Source organism: Mustela lutreola, chromosome 10, assembly GCF_030435805.1.
Source record: "Mustela lutreola isolate mMusLut2 chromosome 10, mMusLut2.pri, whole genome shotgun sequence".
NCBI classification, from domain to species: Eukaryota; Metazoa; Chordata; class Mammalia; order Carnivora; family Mustelidae; genus Mustela; species Mustela lutreola.
In genome coordinates this window covers 7,732,311-7,759,060 of record NC_081299.1, presented here as the reverse complement: position 1 = coordinate 7,759,060, position 26,750 = coordinate 7,732,311, and the positions used below count along the sequence as shown (strand labels likewise).

Below are 26,750 nucleotides of genomic sequence, written 5' to 3'. Positions count from 1 at the left end.
CTCTCTCAGTGCGTAGAAAATCATTTTTCTCTCCAGCCTTTTGAGCTATCACACATAAAGTTTAGTCAACAGGGACGCCTGGGTGGCTCAGTTGGTTGGACGACTGCCTTCTGCTCAGGTCATGATCCTGGAGTCCCGGGATCGAGTCCCACATCGGGCTCCCAGCTCCATGGGGAGTCTGCTTCTCTCTCTGACCTTCTCCTCATTCATGCTCTCTCTCACTGTCTCTCTCTCAAGTAAATAAATAAAATCTTTAAAAAAAAAAAAAAAAAAAGTTTAGTCAACAAACTCATGTTCTTCTGTTTGGGGACATTTCTTTGCATTTCTTTTCTTTATAATTTCCTGTCCTCTCTTTCCTTCATTTCCGTCTGGAATTCCTCTTATTCAGCCTGTGACATGCGGTACAAATCTGTTAATGTTCTCATCATTACTATTTTTCATTTCTTTCCTGCTCTATTTTCTGGAAGATTTCTTTCATCTTATCTTCCAAATATTCGATGGAGCTTTTCATTGCTATCATACTTTTTATTTCCCAAAATTATTTTTTGTTCTCTGAATGCTCTTTTTCTTTTAAATTTTATTTATTTATTTGTCAGAGAATGAGAGAGAGGGAGAGAGCAGCAGGCGGAGGGAGAGGCACACTCCCCGCTGAGCAGGGAGCCCAATGTGGGGCTCGATCTCAAGACCCTGAGAACACGACCTGAGCTGAAGGCAGAGGCTTAACTAACTGCGCCACCCAGGCATCCTGAATGTTCTTCTTAAATAGTTTCCTGTTCTTTTTGTTCTTGTGTCTGAGGTTTTCCTTGACTGTTCTGCTCATATGTGAGAGTGGGGACTAAAAAGATATTTGGAGTCTCTAAGCACATGACTGGGTTTCCACCAAAGGGGGGGTGGCTGAACCATTTGCTGGGGAACCTTCCAAGTCAGTGTCCTGGCGTCTTTCCTCCTGGACTGGCCACGCTGTCCAGGAACAAGAGAGAAGCCTGCCCGTGGCGCTGCCTGGTTCTAGAAGCTGGATCAGGAAAAAGGCTAGGGCTGTCAACATTCAGTCTGTCTGCTCAATCGCCCTGTTTTCTGGACATCCCTCCCTGCTCGGGGGCCCGGGACCCCCCTTCTATTCCCTCTTGTTTCCGCTGGGGCCAGGGGATGGGAAACGGGATTGGTCGGCTTCTTAATGCTTCCAGAAGGACCCGTGGTGCCGTCCATTCCAAAGCCAGTTCCCAATCCCAATGCCAATGCCAACTTAGAGCTACTTTCTTGAGGGCAGGTCTCGCCTGTCCATCTGCTTTTCCGGCTTTCTTTTTTTTTTTTTTTAAGACAATTTTTTTTTAAGATTTTATTTATTTATTTGACAGACAGAGATCACAAGTAAGCAGAGAGGCAGGCAGAGAGAGACGGAGAAGCAGGCTCCCTGCTGAGCAGAGAACCTGATGTGGGACTCGATCCCAGGACCCTGGGAGCATGACCTGAGCCAAAGACAGAGGCTTTAACCCACTGAGCCACCCAGGTGCCTCTTTTCCGGCTTTCAAACTAGAGACATGCGTTCTCTCCCAAATTCCCCCCAACTCGTGCACGCATGTGTTTTTAAAATTCCTCTTCCCCATCTTGCATAGGGAAAAAAGTAGACGTAGGAGGGAGGCAGCCAAGGTAGACGCATCCCCATCTCTCCCTAGAAGCCATCATCGTCTTGATTATTGTCATGGAGGTCCCCGCTGGCCCTCAGAAGTCGCACACCAAGAGGAGAACATGGATATTCAGGGTGAAGGACGGAGCCGGGATTTATTCCAGGGTTATCTGTCATCCAGGTCCAGCTCCTGGCTCCCAGAGCGGCCTCTCCGCCCCGCCTGAAACTCGGGACAAGCCAGAGTCCTGGGGTCAACTCCCAGAATCCCAGGGTCAGGGAGGCAGGAGGCAGGCCCAGGCACTGGACAAACAGATCAAAGGTGAGGCACGATGCGGCTCCAGACCGGGCCTGGCCAGGGGGACGGGTTCACAATGAGGTGAGTGGGAGCCCCCCACGGTCTCCCCAGCAGGGACGGGGGGGTCAAAACAGGGCCTTCACCCACCCCTCTGCGGCTGCCCTCAGGCTGCTGGTCTTCCTGGGCTTGCTGTGGGGCTCGGCCGCCGCACCCCCGGGCCCGCAGTGGCCTGAGCCCGTGTTTGGGCGCCTGGTGTCCCCTGGCTTCCCCGGGGAGTACGCCAACAACCAGGAGCGGCGCTGGACCCTGACCGCGCCCCCCGGCTACCGTCTGCGCCTCTACTTCACCCACTTCCACCTGGAGCTCTCCTACCTCTGCGAGTATGACTACGTCAAGGTGCCGCCGGCAGCGGGGAGACCGGGACCTTATCGAGGGCAGGGGGACGGGGACCTCTGGGAGCAGGGTCTGGCCTCGGGGGCGTGGGGGGAGACGGGCCTTGGGTCTCGCCCTCCCTTCCTGTGACTCCAACCCTACAGCTGAGCTCAGGGACCCAGGAGCTGGCCACGCTGTGCGGGCAGGAGAGCACGGACACGGAGCGCGCCCCAGGCAATGACACCTTCTACTCGCCGGCCTCCAGCCTAGACGTGACCTTCCGCTCCGACTACTCCAACGAGAAGCCGTTCACGGGCTTTGAGGCCTTCTATGCAGCAGAGGGTGAGGCGAGAGGAGGCCGGGGTGGGGAGGCCCGACGTGGCCCGTCTGCCCGTGGGAGTGACTCAGTCTTAGGTCAGGCCGACTCTCCCTTCGGCCCCACACCTCCCTGAGGCTGGGCTCCCGCCAAACTAGCGGGCAAGGAGTCCACGCCTCCGTCCAACACCAGCCCCAGGGCAAATATCAGTAATGGCCATGAGCGCCCCCGCCTGCGGCTGAGCCCGACGGTGTGCGGAGGTGCTGAGCTGGGGACGGGCTAAGCCCGGCATGTCCTCCTAGGGCGCCCCCCGACCCCCATGACGCTAGGGCCCAGTGAGTCCACCTCTGGATGGGAAGGGCAGCCCCACCCGCCTGAGCCCCACTGAGAACCTGCAGCCTGGTGTTCCCCATGCCTGGTGCTCCCCATACACGGGCTTCCAGTAGAACACCTGACGTCAGATAGGGGTTCCTGCAGGGACCAGCTGTGTGACCTTGGGCAGGTGGCCGCACCTCTCTGTGCTCCTCAGGAGTCAGCAGCAGGGTTTGCTGGAACATGGGTCACAGCCCTGCTTGCTGGGCTCGACAGCTGGCTGCACCAGCCGGGAAACTTTGAGCAGGACGCTTAACCTGTCACTCGTTCGAAAAAGGGGTTAGTGACATCTACCTCCAGGCATTTTGAGGAGGTTATCATGACCCTAGGCCTGTCCAATACTCGGCCGGGCCCCAGCCACCTCCAAACATGGGGCTCCTCTTGGGTCAGCCGCGAGGCTGTCGGCTCCCAGGCCCCCAGACGGCCTCCTCTCCCGCCCTCTGACCACCTGCCTGGCCCGCCCCTCCCCCAGATATTGACGAGTGCCAGGTGGCCCCGGGACAGGCCGCTCCCTGCGACCACCACTGCCACAACCACCTGGGCGGCTTCTACTGCTCCTGCCGCCGGGGCTACGTCCTCCACGAGAACAAGCGCACCTGCTCAGGTGAGCGGGGCCGGGGAAGGTACGGGGCAGACACTGTGCCCAGCCCAGCACCCCCTTGGCCCAGAATACAGTCAGCTCCTAAAAGCCGTAAGCGCTCTGCCCAGGGGTTGGAGGGACGACCCTGGGCCTACTGGGCCCCGTCCCCTCCTGCCATCTGTCCACCCCTGCATATTCCATTCTCCCTCCCCCTCCCCCGTTCCATCCTGGGCTCCCTCTCTCGGGTCTTCAGCCCATCACTTGGATCACCTGTGCTGGGCCCCCACTATGTACCTCCCTGTCTGGGCTCTGGGCGCCTGCTACAGGCATCTTGTCCTCTTGGGGCTCCCAGGTTGGAGGAACGGGGGACATAGGCCCAGCTCACACAGGCGTCCCTGCATGAAACTTCCCGGCAGGGGGCAGGCGTGCTCCGAGTGGCTGGACCCCCAGCAGGCCAACCCCTTTGGCCGGTACTTCCCGCCTCCTCTGAGCTCCTGCCAGGTGCCAAGTACCCAGATGGGAAACCCAAGGGTGCCCTGGGGAGTGGGCAGCCCCAAGGCTCGGTGCTGCCCCTGCCTCCCCCTGCCCGGCATCTCTCCCCCAGTGGCTCTCTCTGTCTCTCTGTTCTCTCTTCCAGAGCAGAGCCCCTAGCCTCACCTCTGGCTCCGGTCTGGGTCAGGCCGAGACGGCCGCTGCCTGCCACCCCCGGTCCACCCCATCCACCCCTCCGTGGACCTAACAATAAATCTGCCTCCACCTCCACCTCCGGCTTCGTGTCTCTTGGGTGGCACGTGGGGGGAGGGCCGCGCTGTGCCCCTCCCCCCTGGCCTTCTCCCCGCCTCCCTCCCTCATCACAGCCCGGATGAACCCTCGCCAGTGGGAATTCCCTCCATGGGGCCACTGGTTGCCAAAAAGGCTTGCCCACCACGCCCCATCCGTTCTGAAGACGGGAGACTGAGACCCAGAGAGGGACGAGGGCTTCCCCGGGGTCACACAGGGAGACCGAGCTCTCTCACCCCCCCACCGGGCCCCCAGGGGCTGAGTTGGGAACACTGGACAAGTTCCTGTTCAGGGGACCACTCATGTCCCAGGTGGGCTGGGCTGGAGGAGCCTGACCCAGAGTTGAGAGGCCCAGGGAGACAGCCGTTGATAGGCCTGCTGGTGCCCCACATCCGGGGGCCGTTCCCTCTGCCCCGTGGGAAGCAGCACACGGAGGAAGGCAGGCTGTGCCGGGACCCCTCACTTCTGGAAGCCTCCCAGCTCAAATGCCCTCTGCAGCCTGGGGAGGGGATGGGCCGGTGCCTCCCGGGGCTGATGCGGAAGCTCACTCTGCAAGGGCACGACCAGCTGGCCTGGCGGGGAATGAGGGCACCAGACATGCTTTTGATAAGTGTGAACTTGAATTTCCCTTGACTAACCCCCAGGGCAGTGCCCAGACCCAGGGTAAAAGGGAAAGTGGACCAAGGGAGGCCCCTCTGCTCCCCATGGAGACCCAGGGAAGCCTGGACTGCTCCCAGCTGGTGTGGGTGGGAGCCCCGTGGGGGATGAATGTGGGAGTTGTCAGGGTCCAGGCTGGCTGAGGGACCCCTTGTCTCCTTCCCCCTCGGCAGAATCTAACCTTGCTCACTTCATCACCCCCAGAGTCCTGACTCTGGCCCAGGACTCCCCAGGTTCAGGAGCCCCTGGGAGTGTGGGTGGGGCCTGAAGGCTGTGTGCCCAAGTGCCATCTGTTTCAGCCAAAGCCAGGAAGCCCAAGAAACTCTAGATTGTTCCTTCAGCCCTGAGGTGGGGTGTTCCATCTGACTGGGCCAGAGGGCAGGGAGGGCAGCCAGGGGCGGAGCCAGGCTGCTGGGCCCCCACTCACAGTGACGCGTCCTCTCTTAGCCCTGTGTTCAGGTCAGGTCTTCGCCAACCGGTCAGGGGTGCTCAGCAGCCCTGAATACCCACAGCCGTACCCCAAACTCTCAAGTTGCACCTACGGCATCCACCTGGAGGAAGGGTTCAGCATCATCCTGGACTTTGTGGGGTCCTTTGATGTGGAGGCGCACCCGGACACCCAGTGCCCCTACGACTCTCTCAAGGTCTGGTTCCTGGGATCTAGACCTCCTCTGGCTCTGGCAGGTCCTGAGGTGACAGGGCACCTTCTGCTTTCAGATTCAAACAGACAAGGAGGAATATGGCCCATTTTGTGGGACAACGTTGCCCCCTAGGATTGAAACTAAAAGCAATGCCGTGACCATCATCTTTGTCACTGATGAGTCGGGGGACCACACAGGCTGGAAGATCCACTACACCAGCACAGGTGAGGGTGAGTGGGTCTTGGATCCTGACCAGAAGCTCCTCCTGGAGTGCCAAGGAGTTACACAGGATGGGACTCTGCCTGGCGAGGCCCGGGAAGTGTAGGGGAGGAGAAAATTTCCTTAGCCCTCTAGGTTTCCTGGCTGAGGCTGAAAAGTAAACTGACAAAGACAGATCAACAGGAGAAAATCAGGGGTGCCTGGGTTGCTCAGTGGGTAAAGCCTCTGCCTTCGGCTCCGGTCATGATCCCAGCGTCCTGGGATCGAGCCCCACATCAGGCTCTCTGCTTGGCAGGGAGCGTGTTTCCCTCCCTCTCTCTCTGCCTGCCTCTCTGCCTACTTACGATCTCTGTCTGTCAAATAAATAAATAAAATCCTTAAAAAACAAATAAACAAACAAAAACAGGAGAAAATCACCCACACTTACGTAATGTGAGGTCTACATGGCATGGGAGACTTCAAAAGGAAGGAAAGACCCAGAGGAACAGTTAGGCTTGTGTGGGGTTTTGCAGAAGAGGAGACAGTCATGGGGGAGAAGACAGGTTAAAGCCAGTGTTATAAATGGGGGGAACTTAGCAAAGCCTCTTTGGCTTCTTCTTGGCTCCCTTTGCCTTTGGGGATAAGGACGCTCCTTCCCTCCAGGGATAGGGAGGGCACCTGTCCCGTGGCCGCACACGAGGGTCTTCTGACCGTGACGGGGAAGCCGGGTGAGGGAGCGGGTGGAGGTCCGAGGGACCCTTGTTTCTGTTTTCTCAGACTCCTTCAGCTTAACATGTTCACCATGGCCAGGTGCCATGTTTAGGGGTCGTGTGTCCTGAACTCCTTCAGAAGACATACGAGGTTTGAGTGGGGGTGGATGTGAGACAGCGGTCCCCAGGGGGAAATGCCACCCCACCCACCCCCATCCCTCTCCCCACCCCCGCTTCCCTCCCCCCATCTTGCGCGCACCCGTCCGCTTGGCCGCTCTCCTTCCGTCTGCAGGAGAGGAACAAACAATTAATACTCGGCCTCCTCAGTCCTTGGCTAGGACCAAGGGACAGATTGACAGGAGAAAAACAAGCACGTTCGTTAAGGTGTATGTCTCCGGCATGCATGGGCGAGTACCCACAGGAGAATGAGAGCTTAGAACTCAAGACATCAGTACCATCTTCAGTGAAATACAAAAGAGAGGAGGGCCTGGGGGAAGGCAGCATGGGGCTGAGGAAGCTACGGTAAGCAAAATAAGGTTTGTTATACAGATAAAAGACATGCCTTCTCCAGGGACGAGTTTCTAGTGATTTCGTTGTCCGTCTCCTGGAACGGAGAGGGAGACACTCTTAATGGACATTTCTTTTGTGAATATAAAGTTCTCTTACAGAAGGAAAACTTCTACTCTGTTTTCAGAGCTTCTCCTTTGTCTGCTATTTCTTTTCTTTTTTCTTTTTTTTTCTTTTTTTTAAGATTTTATTTACTTAGTTGACAGAGATCGTAAGTAGGCAGAGAGAGAGGGGGAAGCAGGCTCCCTGCCAAGCAGAAAGGCTGATGTGGGGCTCCATCCCAGAACCGTGGAATCATGACCTGAGCCAAAGGCAGAGGCTTTAACACACTGAGCCACCCAGGCACCACCTTTGTCTGCTATTTTTTCTCTTTTTTTTTTTGACAGAGAGAAAGATCACAAGTAGGCAGAGAGGCAGGCAGAGAGGTGGGGCCGGGGGGGGGGGGGAAGCAGGCTCCCTGCTGAGCAGAGAGCCCGATGCGGGACTCGATCCCAGGACTCTGAGATCATGACCTGAGCCGAGGGCAGAGGCTTAACCCACTGACCAACCATCCATCCATCCAACCAACCATCCGTCCATCCTTCTCAACCATCTATCCAGGAAGCTCAGAGCTCAGGTTTGAATGTTGGACTGCCTAGGTCTATGCCCAGGCACAAACCTGTTTCCCGGCTCTGTGACACTGAACCTCTCACATAACTTTTCTGAACCCTAATGTCCCAATGATTCCAATTAAGGATAATGTCTCCTTCAAAAGGTGTCCATTCGTGGCCTAATGTAGGGAAAGCGTTGGGTGCAGGGTGTGGCATAGCGGAAGTGGTCATTGGATTATAGAGATGGGGGTAGTTTTTTAAATTAAAGAATTGGATTAGAAAAGATTAACCCTTGGGCCACCTCTGTTAGAAAGGTGGGAAGGGGCAAGACTGGTTGGGAGAAGGGAGCTCAGCGCTATGAGAACAATTTGTCTCCCGTTCATTTTTGAAAGTCTTTCATTTTCCTGTAGGTCAAAGTCATAAAACTTGTGCCACTGAAGTGCTGGTTTTACAGCGACTCAAAGGGGAGGTCTCAGGTCTTCCAGGCTGATGGGGGCAGGGCCCGGACAGAATGTGGAGGCTTGTGCCAGGGAGGGAGGGTGCCAGCCAGCAGCCAGGGCTTTCCCTGGAGGTGGGGACTTTGGGCTTGCAGGGGACTGAGAGCTGCCCTGGGACACAGAGCCCAGCAGCTGGAGGGAGAAGGGAACTCAGCAGGAGACTGGCCCAGGCTGGGTGGCAGCAGTGGGGGGTGGGCTGAAGGCTTGGGGTGACCTCAGGCCAGGGTTTGAGGGCCGGGAGTGGAGGGCAGTCTCCCTGGAGGCCTAAGGCGGTGCCACAGGGCTGTCGTGGGCGGCGGGGCGGCGGGGGGGGGGGTGGGGTGGGGTGGGGCGGGGAGGGGTGTCACCTGTGCCCACTCTTGCCCAGCGCTCAGCCAAGCACCAGCCAAGTGCTTTACATCTGGTGTTCGGACAGCCCTGGAGGGTGAGTGGCTCTTCTCACCTCCCCATCTTAGCAGCGAGGAAACAGGCACAGAGAGCTGAAAATAACCGCTGGGAATGCGGTCTCGCTCTCCTCCTCCAGCTGGGTTTGCGGCAGCGCAGAGCAGACGCTGCCCTGCAGGGGGTGGCGGCCGCTCGGGCTCCCGGTGTGCCTGCCTTTCTGGTACCTTCGGCTGAGACCCAGGCCCCGGCTCCAAACCCTAATTTGTGCAATAAGCGGCCCAGTGCAATCTTGCCTTTGGTTTTAAATCTGACCAACTCCACCCGACTTGCGGCGAGCTCTTCCCCTGGGGTAAGGGTTGCGCGTGTAAATCAGGACCTTTCAGTGGCTAAACTCAGAGCGGCCTGCTGGAGACCGCATCAAAAGCCCTCGCTCAGCCCGGCCTCCCTCTCCGCCCCGCCCCCAACAGCGCAGCCCTGCCCTGGTCCCGTGGCGCCACCTAATGGCCACATCGCGCCGGTGCAAGCCGAGTACATCCTGAAGGACCGCTTCGCCGTCTTCTGCGAGACGGGTTACGAGCTGCTCCGAGTAAGTTCCCTACAGCACGGTGAGCACGGCAGGACCGCGGTCGGCCTGACGCGCACACGTAGTGCTATCAGCAAAGGATTTATGTGCGAAAGTGGGGAAAGAGCTGGAGTCAGCACGCTGGTTTCTTTTGGCGGTGACTGAACAAAGCAAAGCAAATTCAGTGGAGAAGAGAGATGGCTGGGGAGAATTTTTTTTTTTTTCTTAAGAATCGCGCCTTTAAACAAAAAGCTTTAAAAAGGAACACTGAAAAGAAATTAAAAAAAAAATTAAAAAGCTTTAAAAAGGCTTTTGACTGAAAGCTGGTGATTCAAACGGGCTTTTCCCTGTTCACACGTCACAGCAGCTCTCGAAAAGCGGCTGAAGCAAGCGAAGGAAGCATTTACCATCGTCCTGCTCTGTGAGACCGCCTGTGTTAGATCAGGCACGTCCCCCCGGCCACGGGATGACCTTTCCTGGCCACCACTCCTGGGCCCACAACAAAATTAAACGGCCCCGGCAAAGAGTATATTCTGCAAAGTTATAAATAGTGACCTCTGTTAAGGGAGAGGGAGGGTAATTTTAAAAAATGCTTCGTGTGTTGCTTTAGGGGCACAGGTAAGAGATTAACACGTCCTCTTTATGTTCTTCAAAATTGTCACTGAATCCCAGCGGTAAAAAGTAATAACATTGAAATGATAGCTAGCTATTCAATCCAGGCCTGTGGAGGGACAAATCAAAAGAAAAAAAAAAAAAAAAAAGGCACTTTCCTCACCTTGCAGAATTCCCCGGGCAGGCTCTTTTCCCAGCTCCCGGGACTGCAAACCTCTGTTTCTGATCTGGGGCAGAAAAAAATCATCCTGCTCTCCTTGGAAGCATAAAGGCTTCTTTCCGCCAAAGTGATCTTTCATAAACTTCAGAAAAATATTTCTCCGCAAACACCACTAGCGATAAAAACTGAGAGCACACGTGTGAAACCTATCAAAGTGCTTTTAATAACCGGCCTGTGGTTAACGGCCCCAGGCTAGAAAAATCCAGGCCCACACGCTCCCTGTCGGAGCAGGTCGGTCTTACCCAGATTCCCACCACCACCCTTTGGCACTTTACATAAAGAACTGGTGGCAAATCGGCAGGAACCTGTGAGATTGGACGTGTTCTTGGCCTTAAAGGGAAAGCGAGACATATTCCTAATCTGCGGCAGAGGCGCACACGGGATTCCTGCGGAGCCAAATGCATCTTAAAAGAGGAGAGCTATCCCATAGGGGACAAATCCCACAGAGCTGTAGGGATGTGTCCTGTCAACGCGGGTGTGGCACCCCGCTCCGGGCACCCACCGCCACCCAGAGGAACCGCTGTAGGAGCACAGCCTTGGGGTGTGGCGTCCTGATGTAAACCAGGTAAGTAATATTTGCTGAATTCTTCTTTAGGGTGCTTTGCCCCTGAAATCCTTTGCTGCGGTCTGTCAGAAAGATGGATCTTGGGACCAGCCGATGCCCACGTGCAGCAGTAAGGCCACGTGACCACGGGTCCTGGGACCGCTTCTGCAGCTTTGCCTGGAGTGCTGCTTCTGGTGGTTTCCGAAGCGGTTCTCCTTAGCAGGGCCCGAACTCCAAATTTGCTTCTCTTCCCCGGCCTCTCCGTGCATTTAACGGGGTCAAAATGGAACCGAGCTACCAGCAAAATTATTTCCTTTGGAAGAGTGTCATCTTTTAAAAATATTTTTTCCAAGTGTAAAATATTCACTGAGGATGGGAAAGAGAGCACGAGACAGTTTAATACCCACAGTCCCACTGTCCTAACATCCCTCCCGTCACACACCTGCCTCACACGTACGTGAACACCATCTGGAGGGATGGGTGTCGCTATGTGTGAGCACTCCACACGAGACTGCGGTGAGGGGGTCACATTGCCATTTTGCAAGCATCACATCTTATTTTAAATATTTTTTTCAATTATAAAATACATGCTAATTAGAAAAAGTAAATTTACAAAAGCATAGTGAGGACCCCCCCCCCCCGCCTTGCCCAAATCCCCAAACTACGACTGAGGGCTGGGGCCCTTTCCTTCCTTCCGGTGCTGTATACACGATTTCACCATTATAAACTTTTCTAAAATTTATTTTTAAGATTTTTAAAAAATTTATTCATTAGACACAAAGAGAGCACAAGCAGGGGGAGGGCGGAGCAGCCCCTTCCCCCGCCCCTGCCACGTGGGGCTCCATCCCAGGACCCTGGGATCGTGACCTGAGCCAAAGGCAGATGCTTAACAGACTATTTTATATTTTTTAACCAAAATGGGATGCTAAATCTGACGGCACTGTGCTTTTTGCCTCCGTATCGTTGGGATCTCTCTCCACAGCAGTCTGAGTATTAGCAGAGCCGCTCGCTCATCCTTGTTAAGGACAGCACGGCGCGCCCACCGCCGTCTCCCAGATTTTCAGTCTCACACACCGCTGCAGCGAACACCCCTGTAAATGTATTTGCGCATACTTTGTGCAAGGGTTTCTACAGAATTCCTGGGGAATTTAAATATCGTTTCCTAAACTTACATTCTCTTCCACCAAGTGAGACTGTCAATCCTCAGTTCGAAAGCAGTCGAGCTGGGAGTGAGAGGTCTGGATCTGAACCTCACTTGGGGTGAGGCAGGTGTGGGCGCCTCCTCTACAGAGAGGTGGACAGACTCTTGCCACGGAACCACGCACGCAGCTATGAAGTCGCTGAAAACTACTTAAATGTAACCTTTTAAAATACCCAGAGAAATCCATTTTGTTTTAGCTCTACTGTGGGAAGCAGGACTTCTAGACTCAGTAACTTGGGCTCCAAACTGGGCAAGTGTTTCACACGTTCTGACCTCACAGGTGTGCATTCTGACGCCAAGTCCAGGTATTAGGACTCCCGGGTCTCCTACACGTGGATGAAAAGGAGCTCAAGAAGCCAGGTCCTTCTTTGTATGGGTCTTTGACCTTTAAGGCCAACCGAACTGCAAACCGAGGACCACTTTCCGGGACCCAGGCCGGGCAGGCCCGTGCAGGCTGGGCCGGCAGCTGCTCTGCGACAGACCCTGAGGTTCAAAGTCAGGTGCTGGGCACCTGTGTGGCTCAGCCCGTTAACTACCTGCCTTCAGCTCCGGTCATGACCGCAGGGTCCCAGGACTGATTCCTACATCCGGCTCCCTGCTTCTCCCACTCCTGCTGCTTGTGCTCTCAAATAAATGAAATCTTTAAAAAAAAAAGTCAAGGTGCTGAGGACTCCAGTGGTTTCAAATTCCCTTCCTTTGTGAAGGGAATCGCAGGCTCCTACCCACGGGCCTCACCTCACTCGAGCTGTTTAGTCGAGAACAGGCAGGAGGGTGAGGCTTTTAAATCACACTAAGGCGATTCCGTCCTTTTTGAGAGAGATGGAGGAGGTCCACCCCGGCGGGGGGGCGGGGCGCGGGGCGGGGAGAGACCCGGATCCGGCTTGGAGCCACAGCACCCCAGCACCACGTGTCCATCCCGTCTTCTCGCCGTCCGTGCGACCCGCCTCCTCCTCCTCCTGTTCCCTAGTTGTTGACTGTGGCCCTCCTGACGACCTGCCCATGGGCCGAGTGCAGTACGTCACAGGCCCCGAAGTGACCACGTACAGAGCCGTGATTCAGTACCACTGTAACGAGGTCTTCTACACAATGACCCCTAACGACGGTAAGCAGACTCTGCCAAGTTGGGGGTGCGTGCTATCTGGAAAAGAAGGCCTCCCTCACGATCTGAAAATAAACGTGAGCCGACATTTTTGGCTAAGGCTACACAAAAGATTAAAAGGCACTTCTCCCGCCCGCTAAGTGAAATATTACAGCTGAAGTGACTTTAATGTCAATTTGCAGGAATCTGAAAACAGATCTTATCTAGTAAATGACTACTACAAACACACAATATATTCCAAATGGTTTAATTTAACAAGTCAAAACCTTATCATTAAGCACTTGAGATCTTGATACATATTCAAGTTACACATCTAAAAGGTTTCCACTTTGCAAGCAAACATGGTTAGTGCAGAGACCTCCTATTTATGAAATCATGTAAAATGGTTAGACACCTCTTTTTCCCACTGATGCTCAAGAATCAACATTTTTCAAGGGAGTATTCAAGCAAATGACAACCACCTTATACATGCAGTTAAACATTTTTGCTTTTCCAATGATTTGCAGGTAAATACGTGTGTGCGGCTGATGGATTCTGGACGAGCTCCAAAGGAGAAAAATCACTCCCCGTCTGTGAGCCTGGTAATGGATACATTTATACAAGAGATTCGTAATTGATGGAAAGTAGAACTGGGTGAGAGACAATCAGCAGGGCTTTAGCTGTGGTCGGCTGAAATGCAGCTTCAGCACTTGGCTCTTAAACCAAGTGGTTATTTCCAAATAATACGTTCTCATTATCCCCCTTCTGGATGGACGGAGAGGTTGCTGGGTGCTGACTGCATCAGCCACTTGGTTATTTCTGACCTTACAACTAGGCAAGCGTAAAAAATTAAATGATTTAAAAAATTATCTTGAAGCATTTATACATTTATAAACTCGAGTTCTGCTGTGGAGTTACTTTTCTTCCCTGTAAAACTGCTATTAAAACCCAAAGCTAATAACTTCATTATTTCCCTAAGCAATTTTTTTCAATGACATCTTAGTTTTTAAACATTAATGCAATTTGCCTTTTAATAGGACTTAAAAAAAATTTGTTTTTACCAGAATTGGCTCTGAGGATATGGTTGAGTACAGTGATTTAAAAAATCAGAAAGGTAGTAATATATTCATTACCCCTGTTATTTGGCTGAAATTGGTTAAAACAAAAACAAAAACAAAAAACCCCTACATCTTAGCTGACACAACATTCGTAGGTTTTAAAGCCAGTACTCTGCCGCAACAGGGAACACAGTCGCTATGTTAATGAGCATATGCACTTAGCCACCGAGAATAAAATTAAGTTTGGAAGAATCAACTAGACGAAAAATAGTAATTTCTGTTCCTGAAGGTTCCTAGCTACAACTGCAACTTTCTGATTTTTAAAACACTTAAAATGTTCAAAGGTGAAAAGAATTTTGCAAATCCTGGGATAGTGACCTTAGTTCCTGCTTTCCCAGCACTACATGGTAAACACCCCATCATCCAAGCAGGAAAACAGAAGCAACGAGAAGGTCATTTCCTTTCACTTTCTGATCACATCCCCCACTACACCAGCTCAATTTGTTTGCCCTATTAAGTAATCTTCCAAATTGTGGAGGCCAAATTATTTTAGCCAAACAAATCAGTTTCTTAATCTCTCCTCTCACCTCATTCTCTGAAGAGCTAATGCCAGGAGGTTTTATTGGGTCTCCGAACTGTGTTTTCAAAGCACCTGCTGGCTTGGGAGGAAGCCCAACCAACCCGACCTGACTTTTGGGTGACATCACACATCCCGAAGTGGTAACAACTGTGGGAAAACCCACCACCGGGTCTCTGTAAAGGCTGTGTGTGTCTGCTTCTTTCCCCAGTGTGCGGAGTATCAAATCGTACCACGGGAGGTCGTATATACGGAGGGCAGGCTGCACGGCTTGGGGACTTCCCCTGGCAAGTGCTGTTACTAGGCCAGACCACGGCAGCGGGCGCACTCCTGCAGGACAGCTGGATCCTAACAGCGGCGCACGCTGTGTACGCGCAGAAGGAAGCTCCCTCCTCCTTGGACATCAGACTAGGTACCCTGAAGAGACTGTCGGCTCATTACACACCAGCCTGGGCCGAGGCCATTTTTATACATGAAGGTTACACTCATGGCGCTGGCTTTGATAACGACATAGCGCTGATTAAACTGAAGAACAGAGTTGCAATGAACAGCAACATCCTGCCCATCTGCTTGCCAGGAAAGGAGGCCGAATCCTTCATGAGGACAGATGACATTGGAACTGCATCAGGATGGGGGTTAACCCAGAGGGGTTTTCTTGCCAGAAATCTAATGTTTGTTGACGTACCAATTGTCGACCATCAGAAATGCACCACTGCGTACGAGAAGCTGGCCTTTCCGGGGGGGAGGGTGACAGAGAACATGCTCTGCGCTGGCTTAGAAGGTGGGGGCAAGGACAGCTGCAGAGGGGACAGTGGGGGGGCGTTAGTGTTTCTGGATGAGACACAGAAATGGTTTGTGGGAGGAATAGTGTCCTGGGGTTCCATTAATTGTGGGGAAGCAAATCAGTATGGAGTCTACACCAAAGTTATTAACTACATTCCCTGGATCAAGAACATAATTAGTAATTTTTAATTTGTAGGTCTTCAACGATTCCCCTGCAAAAGCTCTTAGTAGCCATGTGGCCAGAGAGCCACGAAAGCGGCAGTTGTTGCCCTAACCCCAAACCACTGCCACACCCCGGATCAGCCCGCTCTTCCCGGCACTTCTCACTCGCCAGTTTTTCACCCCTTACTCTTTGATTCAAGGGGACACAGATGATTAGGTGGGATCACCTTTGCCAATCCAACAGAAACTCACTGGTTAAATATGCATTTAATTACTTACAAGTCTAGTATCTTTTGTACTGTTTATCCACATTTCTACAGATTGCCTGTTCATGTTCTCTAATTTTCTACCGTTTGGGGGCTTGTTCTTATTGATTTCTAACAGAGCTTTATATATTATAGCAAAGCTGGTTCACGGATAGCCTTGAATCATGATTTTTTTTTTTTTTTTTTTTTGTAAATAAACTGGACACATGGATACTTTGGCTTAGATGCTGACTCCCGTGTTTAAAAACCAACAGCACAAAAAAAAAAAAAAAAAAAAAAAACCAACAGCACAAATGATGAGATAGAATTTTTCACTTATTAAAATTGGCAGACAAAATAGCACTATTTCACACTGTTGAAGACAATATACATTTTCTAAAGGACAATTTGGAAATATCTGAAAAGCCCTGACAGCATGCATATAGTCTTTGATCTAGTAATTCCAATGTTAAGAATTTAATTTAGCTGTGAGGATGTTCTGGCACTTGGAAATAACCTGAATATAATATTCACATATAGAAAACAGCTGAATCAAATGTGGCATTTCCTTAAGAAGAAATACGTCAGAATCAAGTGGTGGTTTAACAGATAAATCTATAGTTGGTTTTTTCCTTCTTACAATGAACATGGAAATACTTGGGCATGCTTAACAAACAACAGATCACATACCATACAATAGCTAAGTATAGAACTCATACACAATTAAGAGCTACTACTCACCTAGTACTCAACAACAAATTATTCTAATTATCATGTACATCTTCTTTTTCCAAAGGACACAATTTAAGCCGATTTAACCTTAAAGATCTAATGCCGTTTTCACTGGCTGTTCCTCCTTAAGAAGTTCTAATAGGTTAACATTTAACAAAGGGTTTCATTCTAGCCAAATAACTACCACTCATGTAATAATTCACTGTTGACTGTTGGCCCAATTTCTCTTGTGCTCATTAAAGGGGGGGGGGGGGAACTTCTTGAGACTCACTTTTGAATGGTAACTTTCCATCGCCTTTGTCACATATAAAAAAGAAACTGTATTTTTCCAGTAAGACTCCAGACACTAAACTGTGGTGACAACAAATTTTTTATTCAACTGGTTCAAAAAGTTTTGAGAATGAATGCATTGAGATGACCAAATAGACTTTTAAAAACAAATCTTTGCCAAATAGTTTACTTCTAGACTTCATTTTCTTTTTTTCTCTTTTTTCTAGGGTAGAATTAAATACCCACAGCTACTGGTACCACAAACATGTTAACAGAAGGCTGCTCCACATTGAAAGCCTTCTAAGACTGGCAACTAGATTTACAACAAGTGTAAAAAAGGGATTAAAACCATGCCATTGACAAGTGAACTTACCCCTGGGCTCCTTGGAGGCTTGTCAGTTTAGTCTTTGGAGGTCCCCGAATACCATTTTAAGTGTTACCATGTTACTGCTGCTGAGTAATAGTGCAAGTGCTAAAATGCAAAATTCAGATGGTACAGGGTTTGGAAATCATGCAATTTAGATGCAGAAAAAAAAATTCAAACAACGCAAGATCCTTTTACAGAGGAAACTGAATAACGAAACAACGTGGCGATCACAAGTCTAAAGGACGACTTCATTTCTAAAAGTTTCAAACACGCAACGTGCAAAATGACAAACCTATTTATCATCATCTACCAGGTAAGGGCATCAGGTAGAACTACCGACACAAACCCGTTCACATTCTTCCATCAGAAAACAAGCTCGACTCTCACAGCAGTTACATAAAAAGTACAACAGAGAATCAGTAATTATTGCTTTTACATACTTCACAATGCATTGTGAGAGTCTAATCTGAGTTTGTAAACGATTTTATTCAACGTTACTCTAGTCCCCCACTTGTGGGGGACAAAGCCCATTTCACTTAACACTTCCAGACAGACACCCCACCCTGCTAGTTCTTAAAGCTATCAGGCTCTGTAATGGATTTCAGGCACAAGATAATTTGTGGTTTCTTCTACTTTATCCCTACTGCAATTAATTCCACTTTTCAAATCCCAAGCTAGGAAGGTGCTGATATGCCCTTCTTTTCGACTGCTATGCTTTGCTACAAAGCATTTGAAAATAATTAACAGAGTTCTTCCCACTCCCCCAAATAAGAATAGTTTTAGAAGGCAAGAGTCCCAATGGAGATTTATACAGGCCATGTAAATAGAACATCACCCAAACGCACAGAGGCACTAGTAAAAAGCCGGAGGGCGCTGCTTACCATTTTAGGTGCGGTCACCCAGACTTATTAAAAACTAGATTTAAAAAGAAAAAACAAAAAAACAAAAAAACAAAAAACTTTCACTTTGGACAATGCAAGAACAAATAGCAATTAAGTCTGGGTATCAGGTGTCAATGCATGACAGGTGAGGAATCCATCTGACTTGAGACAACTTTTCAAATAAGTTTATTTGAAGCAAAATAAACTACTGCCAAGAAACTTTATGAAAGTTCCATCTCAAAAGGGTCAAAAAAGGGGAATTAACTGCTATGAATTCTTTGCATTCAGGGCTGCAAAACAAAGACACATATTATTTAAATCAGTTTTATTTAAGAATTTCCAACATTGACAACTCTTATAAAAAGCATCCAAGCACAGGACACAGAACTGCATCAAACAGCATTCTTATGGGTAGCTAACAGACATGAGAACTTCCACCCTTCTTTGCGACACCCCGAGCTCACTGGTGAACTCTGCTTCCAAGTACTCCTGCAAAGCACACCACAAGCTCGTCCATGTTCTCACCCCACCAGCTTCAGTTCACGTGACCACACTTACAGATCAGTAACAGAAGAGAACACACACCATACAGCATTCACAGCAGTTGACAAAGGGGTGGGGGGAGTACAAGTCATCGTTTCACTTAACACATTCAGCTAACGTGGGTTATCTAGGAACAAAACTCACTTAGTCTTCCAACAGATGTGGATGTCCTTTGAATGCAAAAAACATTCGTACATTATTTGCTATCATTGCTCTCTGCACACTCTCTCACCAAAGCCACAGGATTGAGAGACACATCTCGCCAAGTTAAAAAATATCCATTATGCACCACCAAGTCTCTGCACGCGCTCTCTCCTGGCCTCGCTCATACTAGCCTTTCATGCCTCGGCACCACCATCAATCCCACACAAGGTTTCAAAGTTCAAACAGCCTTCTGGATCCATATCACAGCCTTGCGTTCACAGCGTTGATACGACTCCATGAAATAAAGAGTAGCGGATAAAAATGGGACACCCACCGTCAAAGACGCAGCCTGTGCAGCGTGCTGACGAGTTCTTGAATGAGAAAGCGTGCAGACAGAAGTATTCCTATGGCAGAACATTTACAGCACTACTTTCAATGAAGTGCTTCTTCCATAAACATTTGAAATGAGATGAACTGCAGAGATTAAATGAAGGCTTCGTATTGTACTTGTGCATGTGAAGGGAGACAAGCGTTAAAAAAACAAGAACAAAACCAGAAAGAACCAAACACTGTGACACCGTCATCTCCGAGAAGGAGATCTTCCTAAGAGAAAAATCCATATGGTGGGGTTCAAATTAAAACAAGGAAAAAAGAATGTAGTCCTAACCAATGGTTTCCATTTGAACATGCAAAGAATTCACTTGACAAGTCCAGGGATAAAAGAGTACAGGAGAAACCTTTTGATATCAATTGTAGTGTGTTGGTTTTTACCCATCAGGCAAACAGCAGTTCACTTTCAAACACTCAATATTTCAACCCTTTATGTAACAAAACTTATAAAATTCCTTTAGCTTTTCCTCTTTTTCTAAAGAAAAATGTCAAAAATACTGCTGAATATACTCCACACTGAACAAACCAATTTTGAAAATTCTTAGTACATATGTATCTTACAATATACTTACCATGTGTTTAGAAAAATGTGAATTCCCACCAGTCTCTACCACGCCCACTCTCTACATCCCCCAGCCAGAAGACTTAGAATCCATGCTTGAGCCAAAGCCTCCATTAAAGCCGCTGCCTGACCCTGCATTCGATGCGGATCCCCAACCAATGGCTGCACCTGAATTAGAACCGCTATAGGAGTTATTTCCAGAACCAAAGGCCTGATTTGGCTCCCGCTGCATGTTGCCTTGGCTTTGGTTGTTACCTGACGGGCCCGACTGGTTCTGCTGACTGGCCAGCATTCCCATCATGCCCCAGCTGCTCTGCAGCGCGGCCTGGGCCGCGGCCATCATCGCTGGATTAATGCTGAAAGCACCAAAGTTCATCCCTCCGCCCATATTACTTCCTTGATTGTTCCCCAGGCCAGCCCCACCCCCTCTACTGTTACCAAACCCACCCTGATTCCCAAAGCCACCTGGATTACCACCGAATCTTCCACTTCTTTCTAACTGTCTATTGCTATTGTGCTTAGGTTCAGCATTGGATATGTGGACGCTGATTCCTTTAATGATCAAGTCCTCTCCACAAAGAGACTGGGCAACCTGTAAGAAATAAGAGGCGTAGATAAGGGAGATTAAACCACTGTGTCACGCGTCAAGGTAGCGATAACACTCCCATGTCAAGCCATGGTCTAAGCTGGAGGACAAATAAGCAACGACCGCTCATTTCTTTCGAAGCCATAAAACCGCCTTTACCTCCTGGAAGGCAGCAGGGATCTGCCAGCTTATTCTCAACAAACAGAGTTCTCTGAGTTAACTGCCTCACACTGAAAACGTATCGCAAGGGTTTATCATGACCATCTAGACCCACCTAGCCCACAGCTCAGCTAAGGACGGCAACTAGCGGCGCAGGAGAAGTTCAAGACAATTCCCTAACAGAGCCGGGACAAAATTGTTAAAGAGAAAAATACCTGATCGTCCGCAAACGTAACAAAGGCAAAGGCCCTGAACGGTTTGGGAATGAAGACGTCTACCACTTCCCCGTACTGGCAGAAGAACTGGCGCAGCTCGTCGGCGGTCATGTCCTCCGTGCAGCGCCCGACGAACACCTTCCTGCTTCTCAGAGGCTCGTCCGGGCTTTGCTGGGCAAGTCAAAAGAAAAGAGAACTATGAGAAATATTCTACGAGCCAAGAAAAGAGGATCGAACAAAAGTTACCTGCCTTTCCTCTTAGTCATTACGAAGTAGGTACATTCTTAGTTTTCTGCACCAGCACGTCTTTTGAAAACTTCGGTGAGGAAAAACATTTTATTTTTTAAAAAAACCGAATTTTTAAGTTTTCTCTGCACCCAGCACGGGACCTGAATTCACAACTCTTGAGATCAAGAGTCACACTCACTCTACCAACTGAGCCTGCCAGTGGCCCCCACATTTTAAAATTTAAAGTTCACGACTAGCTATTTGGATTAAGGAAAGCCAATGACAGAAATGCCCTGGCAAAGACGCTAACTCTCCGAGTCAGTCCTGCTTGCCTGAAACCTAGTCAGGCCCTTGTGATAAGATTTATGTATTCTGACCGCCCTTGCATTTTTTACTGTGTATCTACGTAAGAAACTGTTCACGCACTAAAAATAACAAGAATAAAACAAAAAAACTTTTAGAGGGGTAATAAACTAAAGATTTCAAACAAACAAAATATTCAGCACACATGCAGGTACTAAGGCTTTAACAAGGCAAAAGGTTTCAGGAATCCACCAGCCACCACCTTTTCCAAGTGCATTTTATGTGTCATTTTACAATGTCTTCTAAGGGAGTTTGTCAGCAAAAAGTCCCAAAGCACAGGAAAAAAGAGCAAAATACCTTAGAATTAGGAAGTTTACAGTCACACCACCGTCCATCTATCATATGCCGCTGTGACATTACTTTAACCTGGGTTTCATATTCCGTAAAACGAACAAAGCCAAACCCCTTTGAATGACCAGTTTTAATATCCTTCTTGACCTAGGGAGAAAAAAAACAAAAACAAAAACAAAAACCAATGAAATTTACTAGACACCCCCCCACCCCAAAATCAGGTCCTTGGTAATTTGAATGCATTCACTTTGACTGGAGTTGCTCAATTAAAATTTAAACCAAGTCGTTCAAGTGTCTGCCTTCAGCTCAGGTCATGATGGAACTGAGCCCCAGGTTGGGCTCCCTACTCAGCAGGAGGCCTGTTTCTCTCTCTCCCACTCCCCCTGCTTGTGTTCCCTCCTATCAAATGACTAAATAAAAATCTTAAAAAATAATAATAATAAATAAATAAAACAAAGTAAAACTTACACCAAGTTATTCTTGAGGTAAAAAAGAGGAGGGTAAACATTGATCTAGACCATGTTAATAGTTAAACATGGGGGCACCTGGGTGGCTCAGTGGGTTAAAGCCTCTGCCTCTGGCTCAGGTCATGATCCCAGGGTCCTGGGATGGAGCCCCACATCAGGCTCTCTGCTCAGCAGGGAGCGGCTTCCTCCTCTCTCTCTACCTGCCTCTCCACCTACTTGCGATCTCTGTCAAATAAATAAATAAAATCTTAAAAAAAAATAATCATGTCGCAAAACAGAATTTTAACAAAATGTTTTAGAATGCAAAGATATATTAGATCTAATATTTACAAATCCTAAGTGGGAAAAGCAGAAAAAAAGTATTTTTCTTTTTAGAGTTTATTTTAGTAATCTCTCTACAATGTGGGCTTCCATCTCACAACCTTGAGGTCAAGAGTCCCATGCACCCCCAAATGAACCAGCCAAGTCCCCCCACCTTTAAAAATAAGTGCTTTTTGATCTCCCAGCAATGTAAGTTACAAAGAAATAGGCTATGGACACCTGGGTGGCTCAGTCAGTTAAGCACCTGTCTTCAGCCCAGGTTATAATTTCAGGGTTGTGGGATCAAGCCCCGCACTGGGCTCCCTGCTCAGTGGAGAGTCTGTTTCTCTCTCTCCCCTTGCTGCTACCCCCACTCTTGCGCATGCTCTGTCTCAAAAAAATAAAATCTTAAAAAAAGAAAAACAGGCCCTTAAGCCTTTATGCAGCTGGATTTTATAACATCAAAGGCAAAAATATAGGCTATATGCATAATGGGAAATCGTATAACCCAAGTTTGGTTTTTGTTTAAGTAGGCTCTAGGCCCAACATGGGGCTTGAACTCACAACCCTGAGATCAAGAGTTGCGTACTCTACCCACTGAGCCCGCCAGGCACCCCAACCCATATTTCTTTTCGGCCTCCCTTATGTATGCATGTAATAAACACAAAAATACCGTCTGCTGGGCATGAAGGGCCAACAGTGTCACCAAACTACAGGAATTCTGGATGTTCATTCATGGGAAGAGAAAAATCGTTCTATGAAATCAAAGTTTACCTGAACCATGAGAACTTCTCCAAAGGTACTAAAATATTCTTTTAGATCTTGTTCAGTCGTTTTCCATGGAAGACCCAACACTATTAAATCAGACGTTTTCTGGACAGCTCTTTTCACTTTCACTGCTGATGAAGCATCTGTCTCATCCATTTTTCTTTTGTTATCTAAACAAAATGAGCAGAAACCTTTCAGAACTCCTCACTTAACATGTCTTAAAACACATCAGCTCCTACACCTAACAACAATAAGCAAAAAGATTCTAAGAATAAGATATTGAAAACTTTTCGCAGAGTGAGGTCAGCCTTCACAGACAGACGGAGGGAGTAGAGAAGCGGCTGAGGGGCTCTGCTGGTGTGAAGGCAAGAACTCCCACCTCTGGTTTCGGGTGATCTGAAGATTATGATGGTTTGTTCTCCCCACTCAAAAGGCACAGCGAAACAAAAATAATCCTACTTCACTCTGACTCTAAAAACATAGTAAGGGGGAAAAAAACAGGCTAAAAAGGCACGCTACACTTTGTGCCTATTAAATGGAGTTGCTTAATTTAATGCCTGTAACTTTAAAAAGTTGTATACCAAAAAACAATCCAACTTTTATCTCCAGCTGTATATTCAAGAGTGACTTCAATTTTCTTTTTCTTTCTTTTCTAAACGTTCAACCATGAACTCATGTTGATTTCATAATAGAAAAGTCTTGGGTTATTTAAAAAAAAAAAAAAAAAACAGTATTCAGAAGGGAAGTGGAAGAACTGAATGAATTTTAAGAAACAGACTATCTTTAATTTTACAAATTTTTCATTTTCATTTGAGAGTGAGCGAGTGCACACGCGCACACTGGTGAGTGAGAGGGAGAAGCAGATTCCCCAGTGACCAGAGAGCATGATGCTGGGCTCCATCCCAGAACCCCAAGATCACAACTTGAGCTGAAGACAGACACCCAACAGATTGAGCCACCCAGGCAACCCTAGACTTTATTTTATAAAGCAGGTTTAAGTCCACAGCAAAGTGGAGAGGAAGGCAGAGATCTCCCACATCTCCCCTCTTACCTCCACAGGTGCACAACTTCCCCCGCTATCATATACCTGCCCCATCCAAGACGGTACATTTGTTAGGACTGATGAACCCACAGGGACCTATCTCGATCTAAACAACATTTCAGATTTGGGTAACAGCATACTAAGAAAAACTAACTTGATACTGTTAAAAATGTTCTCAAAGTGGAAGGCAAAGTCTTGTATACTAACCAAACAGGATACTTTTTGCAACATCAAGTTATAATAAAAGTAACACAGCAAAAGTAACTAAAGCAAATTCTTACCACTAAAATGTACCTGTTTCCTCCACAAACTTAATGCCTTTTTTTTTTTTTTTAAAGATTTAGAACACCAGTGATAAGTGGCAGTGAGAATAAGACCAAAACCCCATATTATAAGTGCACTAATTCAAGATTTGGGTTCCTGCAACTGATTATCATTTAAGGAGGGAAAAATCAGATTAACTGAACCAATAATACAAGCTTGCAAGAACAAAAACCAGAACTAAGTATCAGGGCACTTTGAAAGATTCTACTGACAAAAGACTGATCTTCACAAAACAGTCTTAGTTTCCTTTAAATTCAGCATTAACTTGGCATACTTGTCCAGATAATTAAATACATAGCTTTCTCTTTAGAAAAACATTCTCTATCTCCAATTTTCACTAATTTAGACTAGAGACGCTCCAAACCAGTCTAGTCTATTAGTAAAGTTTAAATAAATACTGGGGTTACAGGAGAGGTTTCACCGTGACATGAGGCGCTGCACCAACTCAGAGGAGATACAAACACCACAGTTTAGAATTGCAAAAGCAAATAGCAACAAACCTTTGGGATAGTTGACAACATACACCAGGTTCCCCCAGCCAGCATCGGGGGCATGCAGAATTCCTTCCACCAGCCGGACACCTCTCATACACTGCGACACTGGATTCCTGTAGCGCAGTCCACAGGCGCCGGGAAACTGGGCTGTAACTGTGGACAGCAGCACTGTCCCGTCGTCTTCTGATGGTATTTCAATGGGCTCGTCATTCTCATCTTCAGTCACCCGAATATACTCGGACATCTTTTCTTATCTTTCTTAAAGGGAAAAGACATGTTAATGACACTCACTCAGGTGGAAGAAACTGTTTCCTTAAAAATCACCCGAACACACACTACCGCCCCAACGTTCTAGGACTTCTAGAACTTTAGGGTTTGGGTTCTTATACGTGTCGGTGATCACTGAAACGAGGCCAAGGCAAGGACAGTGCCTTGTGAGTTCATTCCTGCCATAGACACGTGCCCAGGGCCCACTACGCATCAGATGCAGCACCGGGAACCCGTCAGTCCCCCGGAGCACGCTGGTGACAAGGGGCATGGCGGGGAGGAAGGGGACGCAGAGATGACAGCAAACAAGCTATTCATTTATTACAGCTGTGCTATACGCCACCAGAAAGAAGTCAATCATCCTGGGGGGCCGAGGAGAACCTACGGCTGAGCCGTGTGTGGGGGATCAGGGTACATGTCCCTGAGAACACGATGCAGAAGCCGTGTCGAGGAGGCACGCGAGCAGTGAGCAGGGGGAGAGGGCAGGAAAAAAGTTCCTCCCTGTTCCTCACTGGGGGACTTCCGGGGGGAGCTCCCCAAACTTGAGCCAAGGACAGCGACGACAGGTCCTTAGCGACGCGGGCCGCCACCTCCCAGAAGCCAGTGCGTGGGGTCCGAGGGAGGAGTTTTTAAGCGCGGCCGGAGGTACAGAGGCGGGGAACCAGGGCCTAGGCTGCCGGGGTCCCCCGGCGGGCCGGGTGCTGGAGGCCCAGGGCACGGCTCGGGCCCGAGGCTAGGCCAAAGCTCCGCCTCGGGCTGCACGGCACCGCGGGCCAATTGTCCCTGCTCCGGCGCCGGCTGCCACCCCGCGCCGGGCCCTAACGACGCGCCCGCGCGAGGCCGCTCAGGCAGGACGAGGCAGGCCCGGCCCCACGGCTCCCTTCCCGGGGCGAGGGCGAAACCCGCTGCGTCCGCCTCGGGCCGCGCCGCGCCGGAGCCGAGACGCCCCGGGTGTCCTCAGTGAGAAGCGTTCGCGACTCACCCGCTAGGCCGCTGCTAGGAAGCCCGACAGGGAAACCGAAGCAGCGAGGGATCCAGGAGCAGCCCAGCTACCGCTTCGCTCCCACAAAATGGCGCTAGGGCCGCCTCCTCCCCCCGCCGGCCGTCGTCCTCTCCCACCGGCTCCGCGTCAGGAGGGGAAGGACGCCGCACGGAGGCACGATGACCTTCTCCCCAGAGAGGCAGCGCTCCCTGCTGAGAGGCTGAGCAAACGGGGCGGACTTAAACGCTAGAATATGGCCAAAAATCTGGAGGAGAAAACCCCAAAATTGAAAAAACAAGAAAGCCTAGACTGTTGGCTCCCCCCACGTAGCGTAACAGATGGCTTCGCCGGACCAACCGTCGGCCCCCGGTCCCGGCCCGAGCTCGCGCACTCTGAAAGTGCGCGAGACTAGCTCAGGGGCAGGGCCAGGAGAGACAGGGCGGGGCCAGGTGAGGTGGGGCGGGGAGGGGCGGGGCCAGACGGGGGCGGGGCCAGACGGGGGCGGGGAGCCGGGTCCCGGGTCTTCCTGACTTTCGAGAAGCTGGAGAGAGCAGGGAAGTCAAGCAACCTTTGGTTAAAAAGCCAGCCGGGTGCATCCTCTCCCCACTCCCCTAGGCAAGCTCCACACCTGGAAAGAATGACTTTATTTCAAATAAACAAATGATAGCGCCTACCATCTACCTCGATAGCCTCGTGTACGGAAGGTACTATTGATAAAATTCTCATGTACAGGTGAGGAGGAAACTGAGG

The 26,750-nt window shown here is 49.5% G+C and overlaps 2 protein-coding genes across 7 annotated transcripts; one reads left to right on the top strand and one right to left on the bottom strand.

The window, feature by feature from the left end:
- The first annotated feature begins 1,891 nt into the window (after positions 1 to 1,891).
- MASP2 (MBL associated serine protease 2) lies at positions 1,892 to 15,834 on the top strand. 3 transcript variants are annotated; one of them, XM_059135747.1, is made up of 11 exons: positions 1,892 to 2,000; positions 2,087 to 2,315; positions 2,456 to 2,633; positions 3,452 to 3,583; positions 5,444 to 5,640; positions 5,714 to 5,861; positions 9,051 to 9,169; positions 10,573 to 10,651; positions 12,690 to 12,824; positions 13,328 to 13,402; positions 14,647 to 15,834. In XM_059135747.1, the coding sequence occupies exons 1-11, from the start codon at positions 1,954 to 1,956 to the stop codon at positions 15,405 to 15,407; spliced, it is 2,100 nt and encodes a 699-aa protein (XP_058991730.1). In that variant the 5' UTR covers positions 1,892 to 1,953; the 3' UTR covers positions 15,408 to 15,834. The 3 variants fall into 3 exon arrangements, with proteins under 3 accessions (XP_058991730.1, XP_058991732.1, XP_058991731.1); XM_059135749.1 differs by lacking the exons at positions 5,444 to 5,640; positions 5,714 to 5,861; positions 9,051 to 9,169; ... (2 more) ...; positions 13,328 to 13,402; positions 14,647 to 15,834 and adding an exon at positions 4,197 to 4,321; XM_059135748.1 differs by lacking the exons at positions 5,444 to 5,640; positions 5,714 to 5,861; positions 9,051 to 9,169; ... (2 more) ...; positions 13,328 to 13,402; positions 14,647 to 15,834 and adding an exon at positions 3,976 to 4,157.
- An 875-nt stretch (positions 15,835 to 16,709) lies between these two features.
- TARDBP (TAR DNA binding protein) lies at positions 16,710 to 26,328 on the bottom strand. 4 transcript variants are annotated; one of them, XR_009345062.1, is made up of 7 exons: positions 26,001 to 26,327; positions 24,758 to 25,009; positions 22,898 to 23,061; positions 21,363 to 21,503; positions 20,475 to 20,645; positions 17,876 to 20,106; positions 16,710 to 17,099 (listed from the first exon to the last, which is right to left on the bottom strand). XR_009345062.1 is itself a non-coding variant. In XM_059135746.1 (6 exons), the coding sequence occupies exons 2-6, from the start codon at positions 24,993 to 24,995 to the stop codon at positions 19,576 to 19,578; spliced, it is 1,245 nt and encodes a 414-aa protein (XP_058991729.1). In that variant the 5' UTR covers positions 24,996 to 25,005; positions 26,001 to 26,328; the 3' UTR covers positions 16,710 to 19,575. The 4 variants fall into 4 exon arrangements, 2 of the variants coding, with proteins under 2 accessions (XP_058991729.1, XP_058991728.1); XR_009345063.1 differs by having other exon boundaries at positions 16,710 to 18,165; positions 18,897 to 20,106; XM_059135746.1 differs by having other exon boundaries at positions 16,710 to 20,106; positions 24,758 to 25,005; positions 26,001 to 26,328.
- Positions 26,329 to 26,750: the final 422 nt, after the last annotated feature.